General features: G+C 37.0%; 1 protein-coding gene across 1 annotated transcript in view; it reads left to right on the forward strand.

The window, feature by feature from the left end:
• The window catches only part of CWC27 (CWC27 spliceosome associated cyclophilin), a 108005-nt gene extending 92920 nt beyond the window's left edge, over positions 1–15085 (forward strand). The window contains 1 exon segment of the mRNA XM_019610189.1: positions 14676–15085. Coding sequence (XP_019465734.1) covers positions 14676–14838 — 163 coding nt within the window. The 3' untranslated portion in view covers positions 14839–15085.
• Positions 15086–17452: the final 2367 nt, after the last annotated feature.

Here is a 17452-nt window from a genome sequence, read left to right on the forward strand (position 1 = left end):
TCATTATGTTCACATGGGCCCACTTTTCCAGCTTGTCCAGGTCCCTCTGGATGGCTTCCATGGCTTCCCTTCCCCCCAGTGTATCAACTGCACCACTCAGATCGGTGTCATCTGCAATCATGCTGATGGTGCACTCAGTTCCTTTGTCTGTGTCACTAATAAAGATGTTGAAGAGCACCTGTTCCAAGACTGACCCTTGGGGGATACAGCTTGTGACCAGCTTCCACCGAGACATGGAACCATTGATCACAACCATTTGTCTGCAACCAGCCTACCAGTTCTTAATCTGTCGAACAGTCCATCTTTCAAATCCATTCCTCTACAAGTCTTGAGTCTAGAAGGATGTGGTGAGGGACCACATCATAGGCTTTGCTGAAGTCCAGGTAGATAACATCTGTAGATGTTGTTGAGTACCTCAGCCTTCTCCTTGTCTGTTGTTAGCAGCTTGCCTGTTTGACTTGCTTGGGGGAATACATCCTCCTGGACTTTCCTCTTCTGGTTGAGGTACCTGTAGCAGTCTTTCTTGTTCTTGGCATCCTTTGCCAAGTTCAGTTCAAGCTGGGCCTCAGCTTTCCTGACCCATTCCTACACAGCCTAGTAGCTTCTTCATAGTCTTCCCACAGTACCTGTCCTTATTTCCACTACCTGTGCATTTTCTTCTTGCCCTTCATTTTGACCAGCAGATCCCAGTTCAGCCATGCCAGTCTCTTGCCTTCCTTTCCTGACTTGCTACACCTGGGGATGGAGAGCTCTTGCACACTAAGGAAAGCTTCCTTAAAGATCTGCCACCTCTGCCATGCCCAGGAGGACATTTTGCCAGGGTGTTTTGTTTACTAATTCCCTGAAGAGCTGGAAATTAGCTTTCTGACAATTTAGTCTTCTAATTTTACTCTTTGTTTAATATCCCTCCGGACCATGAACTCAACCATGGTCACTACATACCAGGCAGCCTCCAAACCTGATATCATCTATCAATTCATTTGCACTGGTGAGCACAGGTCCAATATTGCATTCCCCCTAGTGGGGCCTTCTATTACTTGACTATGGAAGTTATCCTTCGTGCATTCCAGGTGCCTCTTGGCTTGCCTGCATCTCTAGCAGATGTCTGGGGGAACGAAGTCCCTAGTGACTGGAAAAAGACATTGTGGCATCCGTTTTTAAGATAGGATGACCTAGGGAACTACCCACCTGTCAGTCTTACTTCTTTGCCAGGGAATATCATGGAGCAGATCATCCTGGAAGCTATGGAAGAGAGGGAAGTGATATGGGAAAACCAGCATGGCTTCACTTAGGCAAGTCCTGCCTGACCAACCACATCACTTTTTGTGATGGTATAACTGCATCATTAGGGAAGATCCGCTGATACAATCTGGACTTCAAGTAAGGCCTTTGACATGGTCTTCCATAACACTCTTGTCTCCAGATTGGAAAGATATGGATTTGACAGGTGGACTGTTCAGTGAATAAGGAACTGGTTGTGAGACCATATGCAGAGAGGAGTGGTCAATGGCTCGATGTCCAGCTAGAGTGCTGTGCCTCAGGAGTCAGTACTAGGACCAGTGCTTCTTACTATGTTCATCATTGACATTGACAGTGGGATTGAGTGAATCCTCAGTACGTTTGCAGATGATACCAAGCTGTATGGTACAGTTGATGCACCCAAGGGACAGAATGCCATTCAGAGAGTCCTAGACAGGCTTGAGCCCAGGTGAACCTCATGAGAGTAAATAAATCCCAGTGCAAGGTCTTGCACCTGAGTTGCGCTATCAGTATAAGATTGGGAATGAAAGGAGGGAACATATCCCTGCCAGGAAGAACTTCTGGTACTGGTGAATGGGAAGCTGGACGTGAGCCAGCCCAGAATGTCAGCTGGATCTAGACTGCATCAAAAGATGTGTGGTCAGCAGGTCAAGGGAGGTGATCCTGTCCCTCTACTCTGTACAGGTGAGACCTCAGCTTAAGTACTGTATCCAGATGTGGAGCCTTCTGTACATGAGAGATATAGACCATTTAGTGTAGGCCCAGAGGAAAGCACAAAAATGATCCAAGGGATGGAAAACCTCCCCTATGAGGACGGGTTGAGAGAGCTGGGACTGTTCAGCCTGGAGAGGGCTCTGGGGAGACCTGAGAGCAGCCTTTAAGTATCTAAAGTGGGGCTGTAAGAGAGAAGGGGACAGACTCTTTAGCAGGGTGTGTTGTGATAGGACAAGGAGAAATGGTTTCAAAATAAAAAGAGGAGATTTAGATTGGATATAAGGAAGAAATTTTTTACAATAAGGGTGGTGAGGCAATGGAACAAGTTTCCCAGAGAGGCTGTAGATGCCCCACCTGTGGAGACATTCAAGGTCAGGCTGGACAGGCCTCTGCATTCAGGTGCAAGATCTGATGCTGGTATAGCTGTCCCTGTTCCATTGCTGGGGAGTTGGACTGGATGTCCTTTGACAGTCCCTTCCAACTTAAAAGTCTACGATTCTATATGATATCAAATATTTTATATCCAATGCACAGTGGACTTTGCAAAAGAGTTCGCTTTCTCTTTTTGAAGCTCTTTTAACACATATGAAAATAATCATAAATGCATTTCTTTCACCTGAAAAAAAATATTTTTAGCTTTTCCACAGATGTTATTATTTCTCAATTTCTCATTCTTCCTGAGATTTCTGAGTGGTTCATGACTAGATACAACACTTGTTAGTGTTCAGTGGAAGGATTACTTTATTTGTCATTTTTTCTTTCATGCCTGGTTTCTAATCCATTCTAATCCACACATTTTTTTCTACTGAATGATTGCCTAGCCTGTCTCTACCCTATTTCTATGTTGTTAATTGAAATTCAGCCATCAAACTTCATATTTCTGAGTTGTGCTCCATTTTTCATATTATTACTAGCTTGTTAAAATTGTGTAAATTCTGAATACTCCAATAAATTTTCAAAACCCTTCTTCACTAAGTTTATATTGTGCATGTACTGTGTACTTACATTCTTCTAAGTGAATCCACCAAATTTGTTTTTTCACTCTTGACGTTAATCTATAGCTGTCTATTCATAAACACCAGGCTTTCCAGCTGAACTTTCACCAGCTTTATATTCTTATTAAACATATAGACATATATATATATAAACATATATATATATAAAATTTTTATTTTATTTTATTTTATATCTACGTTTTTCCAGAAGGAATATTGTTTTTTTTCTAAGTTACAAATTCTCTGCTACAAAAATCTATTTGAAATATCTGTAATCAGAATTCTGGAGTGTCTTCCACTATTCTCATTTGAATCTTTGGAAACACATATAGACTTCCTGAAGCTGATATATTTATTGGCATATTTAGGTATTTATGTTCTCATGAGAGTTTTACAATCCTGACAATTCTTGACTTGATGGAACTTTCTGTAGAGAACAACAAACCATTTTCCTTCTTTAAAGTTCACCTGATCGCCAAATGGGCTTACCATGTTACTGTAAAGGGTCCTCGTTTGTGAATTCTCAGACAAAATGCACAAGAAGTTTTACAGTCCAGCTCCATCAGCATACTTGTATATAAAGCTCAGCTGTCAGGATCAAGTAACCTGAAACTCACAAGGAGCAGCATTCTGTACAACTGAAAAAGAAATATATCACACACTAAATCAATCAAGATTACAATACCTGTAAGTCCTGAAAGTAACATAGACTCGCAAATCGTGGGTCTTTTTGGCTAAATATGTTGAATGTGTATGCTCATCCATTCAATTCTAAACAAGTGAAGTTCATAGTTAAAGTGCATGTTAGCTAAGAGGCAGCAAATGCTGGAAGAGGACCAGAAGGTATTTGGTATATACTGGACCTTGCATTGAGGCACTATTCTGTTCTTGCTTGAGACTAATTTCCAGAATGGTAGTCTGAGTCCTGGTGAGTGTGGTTTCACATTATTGTTGCATTTAGTTTTACAGCAGAAACCAATAATTTTTCCTTCATTATGCACGCAGCTACATGTTGATAATTTCTTCTTGTTTGAGATCAGTAGTCTCTATCTGCTCTAAGCAATGCACTCTCCAGCCATTTGGAATTTGTGTGTGACTTTCAGCATGCTACCTAGTTCATCTTACTACAGTGCGTGGTGCCACTGCTTCATGACCAAAGCACTACAGTATTTCCTGGGTGAAATCTGAGGTGCTGGATGTAAACTACAAAGCTTGATCTTTCAGAGTGTTTGGCTTTTTCTTTCCCCAGGGAATACTTTTATAGCCGAAACTAGAAGCAATAAATGTAAATGAGACAGTCAGCTTAAGTATTTCTGGGAGGATGTCTAGACTCTGAAACTTACTGTCTTCCTTTGATATGAAATAACAAATACATTCAGCTTTCAGATAAACTGTGGGACAGGAAAGAATGTGCAAGAGGCATATTTGAAATGAGATTATGGTTTTCATATGATTTTTCAGTTTAAAATTCTTTTATGGTTAGTTACCTTTGCTGAGTCTGAGCTGTGCTTGATCTAAATATATATAGATCATTATTCTAAACTTTACTTAATTTGAGGAATAGGAAAAATAGGACTATTTGTAAATCAAAGTGAGTAAGTTAATGCCTGAAAATACCTTTTCAAATTACAGTAAAAAGGATATTGTGAAAATTACGAGAGGAAAGGTCTTCCATCTCAAACAGAAACGCATTGCTGATTTTAAAAAATTACTGACGCTGACATGACTGTTACCAGTTATTTTTGACAAATTTCATCTATAAAAATTCAGTGGGTCTATTTTAGTAATTTAAGGTGTTCTATGGACAAAAATCTCAGTGAAGTTCAATGCTAATTATTTAAAGTGCAGGCTGTTTTCTTTATGTCATATCTTGTAATCTATTCCCAGTCCTGAATTTCAAAAAACTACCAGTGAGGCCAGTTAAATATTTTGAGAGCATTGTGTGCTATTGCTAACCTCCTTCTGTTAGGACATTCATTGCAATTTAACTGTATAATGTTTTACTCAGTCTGTAGACACTTAGATTTTAATCCAGCACAAACAAAAAATTAATCTGTACATTCAGTAAAGGTATTTTCTATCCAGCTCAGTAGTTAGGCCATTTATTGTCTTTTAAAATGGTTTTGTTTATAATACAAGGAAAAGTTTGGTTCAGAATATTTAACCGTGATGCCAAAGAGAAATCTGGTGCAATCAACAGTGGGAATACAGTATTTTATTTATTTCATACTCTTCTAGTAAGATATTTTGTGTCCAACAGAGAGACAAATGGTTCTTAAAAAAAAACATCAAGATGCAATCACTTTGGTGTCTACTGTAGAGAGTAGACTAGAATTTTTGTTTTGCTTTGTTACTTTTTTTTTTTCATTGAAATTGCAGTTTTGGAATCAGTAAAATGTTGAGCTCAGCCAATCAGTTTTTAAATTACAGGATTTCATTTGTATTAAGAAATAAATCAGTGTTAATATTTACTACGCATAAAAGTCTTCCACTTTTTATTTCTTACTTTATGCAGTTTCTGCTCTCAAACTTTGCATTGTGAAATCCTTCTGGATAAACACCTAAAAAAAGGTTGTATTTCTTTCATAAACCTAGCCTTTTTGTATATATTTTCTAGAATGCTATATCTTTCTTTGCCATAATACCTTAGATCAATGACTATGAAATATGGTTTCCTCAAGATTAGCAGCAGTCTCTGCAGATTCAGCTGTAGAAGCTTAGCTGTGACAAACACAGTAAGTTCCTGCAAGCTAAGCAGCAGTCAGTTTCACATGCCGATGCTAGCTTGGGGAGCGAAAGAAAAAGTGCTGCTGTAATTTATGCCAGTGAGGCACAAAGATGGATTAAAGCCATGTTTGCTCCCCTCCTCCCATCCAGATTTGAGCCAATGTTCCTCCACTAGTCTGGAAAATCTGGCTCTATATTAGGGCTCTCCTGCTAAGGCCATTGATTTACTCAACTACATTTAGTTTAAAAAAAAAAGAAGACAAAATACTTACTTGATTGTTACAAAGAATAAATGCATGCCAGAGGTCTGTATTAGAAACACATTGGAAAGAAGGGTTTCTTTTCTCTTCAGCAAAATACAAGTGTTTGTTTGGGTTTTAGCATTTTAAAGGAAGAATGGAAAAAAATCATTCTGCTATAAATCTTTCCAATTTTATATCCACCTTCAACCTTTTACCACTAGACTGCAGTCAGACCTTGATATGTAAATGTTAGCTGCTCACTCACTGCTGAACAGTCAGTAGTATTGTATTAACAATTTTTTTTTCTGATGAAGTTATATATTTATTGCTTCTAGCTGTTTGGCATGCCTGAGAAACTCAGGGCATTTGGGGTGGGTTTTTTGTTTGTTTATTTTCTGTTAATTCCTCCATGTCTAAGTTTATTTGGACTAAGCATCCGGGCCTGGAATCAACTACTGTTTGACTTAAATTCAGAGATGATCCATGCTTTACTCAAGGGATATCTTGTATTTCGGTTACTATCTGGAAATGTTACATTTTATTTATTGCCAACAAATCTAGTGAAGAATGAAGAAATAATCTTCTAAATCTTGAATAGCTTAGCTTAAGCTTCCTGAGTATTTACACACCTTTTTAAGCCCCCCAACATCATCTGTTTCAGTAACATGATTAAGTCATATGGATTTGGATGTATTCAGAATGGGAAGAGGAAATAACAAAAGAGGAGGGAGCACATCCAGAAAATGTTGAATGCTAAGTTAGGAAAATCCAGTATTCTTGTGTTAGAAACAGTCTCTTCCCCTCCCTCCTACTCTGTGCTCTGGTGATACAATATTCCCTGACTATGTTAACCTGGGGAGGCATTTGGTGACTTCTAGACCATCAGATATTGTAGAAGTCCATGCCAGAGACAGGATACTAGACTGGATGGTTCATTGGTTTATTCCGGTATGGCCGTTCTTATGTCCTCATAGTAAATGCTGTATAAAGTTTTTCTGTGCTGGTACACTGTCTGGAACAACATCTGGAATTTGCATTACAGTCTTCTATACCAGGCTACTCTACTAGGAGCAGTTGTCTATTTAAAGCACCCAACTTCTTTCATCAGGCTACTTAACATTTTTCTGAAGGGGATAAAGATATACTGTAAATGTATTCTTTAGTTGTGACTGAACTGTTAGAACATAACAATAGGATAACTGTGGTGCTGTGTTGTTGGGTTGGTTTTGTTGTAGAAAAAATGCTTGAGATCGTAAACCATCATGGTTATTTCTAATTATGGTACTTAGGGTAAGTCCAAATTTTCACCCAGTGATTTCAATATCTTCAGAACTGGATAATCTTTTTCATTGCTGAGTTGGAATTTTACTTAAATCCTCTTTCAAAAGAAAAAATGCTTAGCAACATTTTGAGCAATGAAAAGGTATATTATACTAATTTTTTTTTAATTGTTAGAAGCTTTTGAAATACTGAAGGTTGTTTTGTTACAGTTAGTAAAAATATTGCTTTTTTATTATTTTCACAACGAATATTTTGGAACAAAAGTCAGTAAATAGCATTTGAACAGAATATCTCAAGAAAACAGCATGTTAGAAATATCTGCAAATGTTCCCTTCTGATCATTTTATGCAGTTAACCTAACAGAAGAGTAAAAATACTTAGTATATTTTTTAAATTTATTTATAATCAGTTTTCCTTGGTGAGAATTGAGGAGGTTCTTGCTCTGTGCAATAGCAGCAAAAGTATGTCACCTCCATTGTTAATATCTGAATGAATGGAGACTGTAACACTCCCTTGATCTGAAATCAGAAAATACTCCTTTCATGTTAATCCCATAAGAGTGCTTGGAGGGTGGAGATTGTGAATGACATTTACAGCCACAGTGAAAAAAAGATTTGGCATTTATTCTTAAATTTCAGTCAAAAACTGTGCTCTGTACCATATTTATAAACTAAAACAAGTTGACTGAAACATTCTTACCTTGATGTAGAATTAAATATTCACCTTACTTGAGTATGGCAAATATTTGTGTTTCAGCAACAGTTTTCTGAATACTTTCCTAAGTATTTTTCTATTGTTAAACTCAGTGGAATAACTAATGATTTGGATTTGGCTGGAAATCTTACTTCTCTTTCAAGCAGCAAGTTTTGTTGTTTTCTTTTATCGTTGTTTGTTTTGTCTTTTTAAATTTGAGAAACAAGATTTTACTAAAGCTTAAGGGACAAGTGATCTAATTATTCAGGATAGGAAATGTTCATAGAGGAACTGAGCAATGAAAAAAAGAGAAGTGAAATCTAACAGCGATAAAAATGACAGCAGAATCTTGATGACCAGAGAATATTATTTGGAGGCATAATAAGTTTTTTTGACAAGAAATCAAACAGTTTTGGTAAACTAGGCCCAAACTGAAACTATGTATGATACAGTGGAAGTACTACAAAATGGTAGCAACCTTCACAGATAATTTAGCCTAGCGATGCTATGAACAAATGAGACAAAACATTTCTCATGGAAGCTTGTTGCCTATGCACATCTCTTTTCGTGGTAGCTGTGTGAAACACTGGGAATGAAAATGATGGATCTGGTTTTGAAGCTGTATCTACGGGAGTATTTAACGCTATGAATACTCACTGCTTTAAGAATCAGAACCTACTTCGAATACTTGGGAAAGAGATTCTTTTCATGCTAGCTAAGAGAGAGGAATTTGCATTACAGGATTCCTTTGCATGAAGAGTGATGATGGTTTATCTCATACAGTAAAATAACAAAGATCAATGGTGAGATAGGGCAGATAGAAATGAAGCAGGAGTTCTGTTGCTTAATGAAAATAATGGTGGTTGCAGGTTTCATCAAACATAGATGTATTTTCTCTGTCCTGCTGGATTGCATTTACAAAATTATCTGCAAAGTTCTTGGACACTGTTAAGCAAGAAGTGGTGACAGCAGGCTGAGCCAAGAAGCTTGTTTTGATTGTAGTATCTCAGTTCTGAAAAAAGTGGAAACGAGTTTAGATTTTATCATTATTTCCTCTTATAAAATTCTCATTGTTTTATGGTTTTGACATTTTTTGTCTTGATTTTACTCTTCTACCCTTGCTTTGATTTACATTTTTTGCTTGTTTTCAATTGTAAATTGATTTTTTTTCATTTTATTTACATTTTCATCAGTCTCTTTTTCTCTGTTTCTCATTCCTATCCTTTTGTTATTATTTACCTTCCTCAATTTATTTTTCTTTTTGTCTCTCTATTTCTGAACTGTTTCTCCTCTTCCTGTGCCACCCGCTTCTCTGCTGGAAGTGAAGAGAGTGCCAGTGAGCTCATTCTTCCAGAACTAACATGCTTTTTCCTTGGGAATGAGATCTCATTTGCCTTGATCTGCGGATTCACTAATCTGTTTTCTCATCTTTTCATGAACTACGCATTTATGCACTGCCTATATATCATGAGGGTGACGGGAGGGAAGCATTGTAACATCCCTACATCCACGTTCATCGTTTAATAAACACATTTACAGTAGTTGCAGGAAAAATGTACATTGCAAATAGAATATAATGTAAGGGAAGCAGTAGTACTTGATTACTGCTTTTTTTTTTCTCTTCAGTGTATGTAACATTTGTCATAATTGAGAAAAGTAGATAGCATGTTACTTGTAAGTGATGTTGAATGCACAAAAAGGTGGGATTGGTTGTTACAGTCTGTACTGATAAAATTACTTGTATTAAAGATTTGAGACATCTGGCTAAGAAGTTTATCCTAACAGAACATTCTTTTCAACTAAAAGCTAACCATCTGTGATTGTTTCCAACTCCCCCACTTGGGAGCTAAGATGACACTGGGTGTGCCACTCCTGCAGGCTCCAGCAGGAGCCAGCCACCTCCACACTGCCTCTTCTTAGAACTGGAGCACTTATAAGTTACTTAAGGAGCACACCTCTTCCTGGGACAATACCTGTTTTTTTTTAACTAGAATAGCTGCTGTACCTTTTCTTTCCTTTTCTTCCCCCGAAACAGCCTATAAGTTTGTTGTCAGCAGAAAACAGGGGAGCAGAGGAGCAGATGCTACCCAGTGTTCTGTAACTATGATCATATTTAAGAAAGCTTCTGTCTGACCTGTCCCAGATTGTACTTTCATCTTTACACATTTTGAGTCAATAGATCTTCATCAGGTCCGTACTGGTCTCTACTTTCTCTCTTATTATAGACAGCCTGTAAAATGCAAGATACTGTTGCAGGAATAACTTACAGAATTCTAGTATTGCAAATTGTATAGAACTGTATTTAATTGTTTAATTCATTTCATCCGCATTTAGAAGTATATAATTTTTGCCCATGTTCAGTGTTCCACTTTAGTCATACAGTAAGTAGTGCATTTTAAGTAGCATATTGTTCTGCATCTGGAGAGTGAAGAACTGTGCATTTCTTATTCTTCAGTGCCTGCTGATTACAGAAACAAAAGATCTGTCACCAGCTGCCATGCTTTTAGCAGGCACCCCCAAATGAGTTCTGACTATAACTGCTTGATATGTTAGTGCCTCTCTGCCAAAAGTTGCTGCCCTTATAGCAGGGTTGGCAGAATTTCTCCATGCCTGTTGAGGATTTACTGCAAAGTTGAGCTGTTTAAAACACTGACATAGGTTAGTGTAAGCTTATGTCCCAGGTACTCTATGGAAGTTACTGAGGTGCTGGAGGACATGGCATGGATAGTAACTTGGACAAGGAAGGTTGAATGAGCAACAGGTGGGTTGGTAACAGCCAACAGCTGTGCCAGATTGATTAACAAGCGTGAAATTAAACGATGCAGTTTTTCACTTCAGTTAGTATAAAATGAGTGATTTGGGCATTGTGTTGTACATGGAGTTTAGAGCTTCAGCACTAGTGCAAAAGCATTTTCGCTGCTTCCTTGTTATCACTGATACTGAAAATAATTAAACTCCCTGGTTGCCACTTTGGTTTCTCCCAAAGGGCAGTGCAGGAAAGGCTAGAGCTGATGTGATACTTGATGTCTGCTTATGCTGCACTTAAAATGACTGCCAGCTGTCAGCAACTGGCACATGTTTCAGATTCAGTGCATGGCTCACACATCCCAAAATCACAGGAATTACTGTATATCCTATCTTTTCTTATAAGTACCTTTGCACCGCAGTAGTTCAATAGAACAGAGTCTGTCTCTCAGATAAGCTGGTTGAGCCTGCCTGCAGAGCACCGTGCAGGCAGGGTCTGGCCTTTGCTGCCCAGTTGGCAAATGCTGCTTTAGCTACTGGACACAGCTTAATCATAATGCAACAGCTCTTGAAGTCTGCTATCCTGATTTTTTTTAGTGTGGCAGCCAACATTCTCCCACTTGTTACCTCCTAGAAAGCAATCAAACTGATCAGTAAGGTATTGTGTTAGTTACTGCAGTTTAAGGACACTGAGGAGATACTCTGCTATTGACTGTGGAGTCTTGTTTGCCAACTGTTGGATGAATCATCTGAGAATGCCACTGTACCAGGGGTGTATCTGCTTACCTTTGGAAATACTGTGTTGTCTCTGATGCAAGTTAAAATGTGTTCAGGTATTTCGGTCTAATGTGTCAAGACATTTCATTTCTGGAATGCACAAAAGAGCTGAGTACCGAATGTCATTTTTTAACACTGCAGGAAATAGGTGCAGCTAAAAGCAAAGATGCTGCCCTAGCACACGGAATAAATCAGTACTCAAACTATCCAGCACTAAATCCATGGTAAGATAGCTAGCTCCGATTTGCTGCCTCTGAGGTACTCTTAGCCCAGAATCATCAGTTTTGGCAAGCTATTTAATTCATGCTAGAAAAACACCCTGCATTGCAAAAGTTTGGGTTTCGAGTTTAATGTAGAAGAACTGACACCTTTCATCCTTTAAATTTTGAAGAAAAAAAGTATTTTAAATTCGTGTATCTTACATAGTGCAATATAAACTGTCAGAAGTTGGTGATAAGCAGAAGTTGAGTGGTAGATTATGGAAGTCCAGAGATGAAGAGATGAAGCTAGAGATTTCATCACAGTGAGTGCAGAGCACAAGGGGGCAGACAGCTCTTTGCTGAACTCGGGAGCATGAGGAAGGGAAGAGAGCTATAAACTGAAGAAGGAAAACTTATACCATATGCAGTTGTGGAATTGTAGCCCAATCTCAGCATTTGAAAAGTTATGCAAGTGCAGGCTTGCTGGAGTTGCTTGAGTAAGATACTCTAAATTTATTAATTCCAAAAAAGTTAGATACTATGATATTAGATACTAGATATAATTAGATAACTAGATACTTCCCATGTTCTTGAAAAAAAAAAAGAAATTATTCTTTTAATAGTATGTAGTCTGATTTAGCATTTACATTGATGCAGAACAGGTATACCTGTGAAGATGTGTGTCTTTCAAAAATAAGCTGAAGTTCAAACCAGGGAAGTACTTTTGAAAATCTTCACTATAATCTTTTGGGTTTTTTTACTTTACCTATGAGACCCTGCATCTGAAATTCATTCAGTGAGTTTCAAAGTAATTTTTAATGTTGGCTTATTTTTAATCACAACTGGGAACACCTCAGTGGAAAGTTATGAATAGAAGTGAGAGAGTGACTTCTTTCAGCTCTTCGAAACAAATTAAGTGTTGTGTGGTCTGTATCTGCTGCATCTTATTTCTATGGTCAGACCCAAGAATGAGAGAGAGATTTAATGCGTTGTATTCTACAAGTATGCTATGTCATAGTTTGAAACTCCAGCTGATTAAATGGTTGAGAGTGCACTATACACATTCATGTAACATCCTCTAAAGCCACATAGTGAGTAGTGACACCATCTCTTTGGGACTATATTTTAATTTAGTCTAAAATAGTGTGATTTTGTATATATTTTTAAATATATATACATATTCTTATGCTCATCTTTAATATGTCGAAAAAATATGACAAATGTAAAAAAGCATGTTAACTAAAATAAATTACTTTAGTCTCTCCACGCTGATACAGTGTTTTTATAATTAAACTACAAATACACAATCATGAATCACTCTCATGGTATATTATGTTACTCTGAATTGTAGATATGACTAAGAAATTTTTTTTTTTTTTTTTTAATTCGTGTATGAGGTTTATAAACTACTGAATGCTATACACTGGAAACAACTCTTAAGAAATATTTTCAGAGGACATGGTAATATGCATCCCTACTTTCAGTACTGTTCAGAGAAAAATGTAAGAAACCCAACACAATAATAGATTGTGTTGAAAAATCTTAATTACTGCATGTAAGATTTTTCAAAAGCATTCCAACTCATATAGTCTGTTGCTTTGAATTTTGTCTAATTTCTTTAATAGTACAATATTGTAATCCACATCTAGTGACCTGATTCTGCTCTCTCCCTTTACTTGTGAAGATCTGTACTAGAGCTCTTTGAAAGATCTGTTTTATTCACGATCTCTTAGATGCTGTGAGAGACTGATAAAGCAATCTTTCATCAGTAAACGAGTTTCATTCTGATTCTGACTTGGTTTTCATGGACTTCCTATTTCATAAAAACTTTACCAATATCTAATGTTGTAAAGACATAAAGGCTTATGTTCAGTTCAATTGTTCATGTTCAAATCATTCTTATTATTGTCCCATTAAAGAAGTTGAAGAAATGTTTACAGTTGATTAAAATAGAGTCCAGACTTAAGTGACCTTTTTGCTTGGTCACGTCTCTATGCACTGAAAAATCATTAGTTTTTGGTGTTTTTTTCTAATTCTGCTGCCTTTGGTCCATAAGTATCAGTGTTACTGTGACTTTATATTCAATAGTCTTATTAAGTAATCATGTGTGCTTTTCATTTAAAATATCACTGCTGTTGGTGAACAGCATTAATCCTGCAGGCAAGTTTTGATACTTAAAACTACATTCTGTGATACACAAAAGTAACAAGGTTGTCAGTAAAGACCAGTAGACTTACAATCAGTCAAATTGTAAGCATCTGTAGTATTTTTGTTCTCTTTTCCCCCAACCCTTTCTCATTAGACAGAACAAATAATTTATCTCTTTGTTTTTAGTCCAAACTAAAACTTGTAGGTTTCTATTAAAAAGGCCACAGTTGATCAGCTTAAGGCCTTCCTGGCACTGGATACAGCTAACAAGAAATTTTTGACTAGATTATGGCAATATGATCAGTCAGACTGGAAAGGGAATTTGCTGAAAAGGGAAAATAACATTCTAATCAACAGTAGAAAAAGTTGAGGTTGAAAGAAACATTAGTTTAGCATTGAAATAATTAAAAAGTATGATCTGAGCCAGCTTAAGGTGGAAGAGTAGTAATTCAGGCATTCCCATGTTGACCTGTGCACCTTCTTAGTTTTCCATGCAAACTCTTCTCTCTTTTTGCATAACTATAACTGTGAAAGGAAGTCCAAAGTGACTAATAGGAAAAGTTTCTCAAGAAACACTGCCTGTTCCTGGGAAAATTATTGAGTACATTTGGGAAGATACATTAAATAGAAAAAGACAAGACAAGAGAGCTCAATTCTTGAAATAAAATCCAGCAGAGCAAACTCCAGCTGGTATTTGTGAATATGTGTTTTCATAAAAGTGGTTATCCTGTTATACCAGTATTTAATAAGAAAGGGAAAAAAATAGCAAAGCTTAGGTCTTCTTTGCTACATGGTGCTGCATGGTGCTACAATTTTGTCATGCTTATCATAATTAGAAATCATAACTTACTGTTCTGTCACTGTATTTGAGCCATGTTTTATTTGTTTCATAGGATGTCACATGTTCTTCAGTTTGAAGATAGGAGCAGAAAGGTGAAAGATGCAAGCATGCAGGATGAAGACACTTTTGAGATCTATGATCCACGGAATCCTGTAACTAAGAGGAGAAGAGAAGAAAGCAAGAAGATAATGAGAGAAAAAAAGGAAAGGAGATAAAATGAATGCAATGCTAGCCAGAGCTGCCTTGAAAAGTGACTGCAATAAAGCACTAGCTCTTTTGTAAGCTGTAGATCTTAAAAATATCACTGGACAAGTGTGAAAAGGAATCCCTCAGGACGCTATTGTCTGGTTTTGAATCTGGACTACCATTTGTTTCTTAAATTGTGCATTAAAATTCTCTCAGTGTATTCATTATCCAAATTCTGTAAAGCTTTGTATGTATTTAATAAAACAACTGACTTTACTTTGGTCTGTACTTTAATTACAGTAGTCACCATCATAATTAAAAAGTTTTCAACATAAAGAATGAGATTTTTTTTCAATAAGGATAGAATTAGAAAATAGAAACACCATTCCAAAAGTATAATTATTATTATTGGTTTATAAAAAGGCGTATAAACATTACAGCAGTAACCATTGACTTCCTGCGCCACTCTGTCATTGAATTAAGACAATTTAGAATGGACCCAACTTTCTTGAAAGTTTAATTTGAGGAATTGGTTAATTTTTCCTCCTTTTGAAATACATATTCCAATACATATATGCCAATACATATCCTAGCTTGGGATAAGGAATCTGAGGAGTGTTATTTCACTATCAGTGCCACATTAATAAAAAGAGAATTTGAATGGATTGCAATGATTGCTTAAACTGCTGCAATACTAGAAACCTCCCATTGCTAGAATTTTCACTTTAAAGTAGCTGGTAATTCAGGTTCATTTGTTAATTAGTCCAGTACTGAAATGAAAAATGTGATCAGTCTTATTAGAAATGTAACCCTTTTTAGAAGAGTTATTTTACCATCTTAAAATAAACAGTTTCTAGGGTTTCCAGAAAGTCATAGGCTTTCCACAGATTTCCCCCTCCTTTCTCCAGGTGCTAGCATTTTTGCATAAACTTAAGAATTCTCACTGCTGCTTCTTTACAGCACTTTCTGATGCTGCAGAAGCTTGGAGAACCCACATGGGTAATAGTTAAAGAAGAGGGACACAAGTAAGGAAGGTCATTAAAAAGTGTGTCCCAGAGAAGTGTTTTGCAGATGTTGTTTTTAGAACACATTCAGTAAAGTATGGCATCCTTATCAAGCTGCCACTGCCAAATTTCTTGATAGGGTGTGAGGTGTGAAGTACATAAACCTGCACTGGTGGGTTAGTATGGCCCAAATGCCAGAGGTCAGATTAATGCACACTATTGCTTTAATGTGAGTGTAATCTAGGAGATAAAAAGAAAACTTGAAGGTGTGACATGAGATCCTGTATAAAGCTGTCATTATCCTCCTCTTAGGCTAAGTGAACTATACTGCACCATGGTGTAAAGAAGTTAAGAGGGGTTACATACTTAAATATAGCCATTCACAGCCCAGTAAGTCAAAATTATTAGGCCATTTTCTATCAGGCTTTGAGCATCTTACATGAACATTTTACACTGCATGCTGTTCACACTATTCATTGCTTTGCTTGTAGAAAAAAATGCAAGTTTTAAAATTGCTATTATAGGAAATGAGCATATAAAATCCTGATTCTGATGGGGTGGGTGGAAGACAGGGAGGATGTGGGTGAAAGTATGCATGCTGGGAGAAGATGTCAGGGCAGGGAAAGTGAGGATTAAAACTAGGAAGAAACTTCAGCATCAATTCCAGGAGACAGCATCAATTCCAGGAGGAAAAACGCTCTAATTACATAATTTTCCTGTAAGCAAAAATAGGATGCATGAGGGAATGAATGAGCAAGTTGACTAACAGCCCTTTTTGCTGATTTTTTTTTTTTTTTGCCAACTCCTGCAGTAGGTCGGTTTGTGCTGTACTTGAAGATTCACATTCTTAAGCACTAGAAAAGCATAGAGAGAAAAGCTTCACTCAGGGTTTAGAGCTCCACTCAAGCAGGCAGTGGTCTGAAAGGATGATCTGTGATCTTCATCACAAGAACAAGAAAGTAACTTTATGCTGATATCTTTTTGTCAGGTGAAGACTGCACTGAAAATTAGTATACGTTTTTTTCCATAGACAATTTATCTTACGTAGTGAATACTACAGCTAAAACCATGTGTTGCCCTTTAAAGCTGATTTTAAACATCACTCAGTTACACATTGTTCTGGGAGGGCACAAAGGCCTTCCCCAGAGAAAGGAAATTTATACCCAAGCAGCAGTCTTTCCTATGTCTAGTGAATATCCCTTCAGAAATAATGATAAACTTTTACTGCATTAAACACAGGTCCACAGGAGTAAGCTGGCATGGAGTTTGTGCTGTGTCTGGCTGTCCCTCATGGGTGTCCAACCTTGTGGCTCGTCTGGGCCTCACTGAGTGAAGAGGAATCGTCTTGTGCCACATATAAAATATATAATACAGCTAATGCATGTAAGTAACAAGATTTTTTTAATACATACTTTTTAGTAAAACATTAAAAAAAAGAGCAACAAAAACACAGAACTAGCGGGTTAGACACATGGATTTAGATAGAAAAGAGGAAAATCTTTTTGAATGACAGTGCCTTTGTGTTTGGTAAATGGAACTAACTTTCCTGAAAGTTGGCATTTTGCTGTGTACTAAACTCATGTGTCAGGGTAGAGATTAAAATCCTTACATTTTTTCTGTTTATGAATGGCAAAGTACT

This window comes from Meleagris gallopavo, chromosome Z (assembly GCF_000146605.3).
Source record: "Meleagris gallopavo isolate NT-WF06-2002-E0010 breed Aviagen turkey brand Nicholas breeding stock chromosome Z, Turkey_5.1, whole genome shotgun sequence".
Classification (NCBI taxonomy): Eukaryota; Metazoa; Chordata; class Aves; order Galliformes; family Phasianidae; genus Meleagris; species Meleagris gallopavo.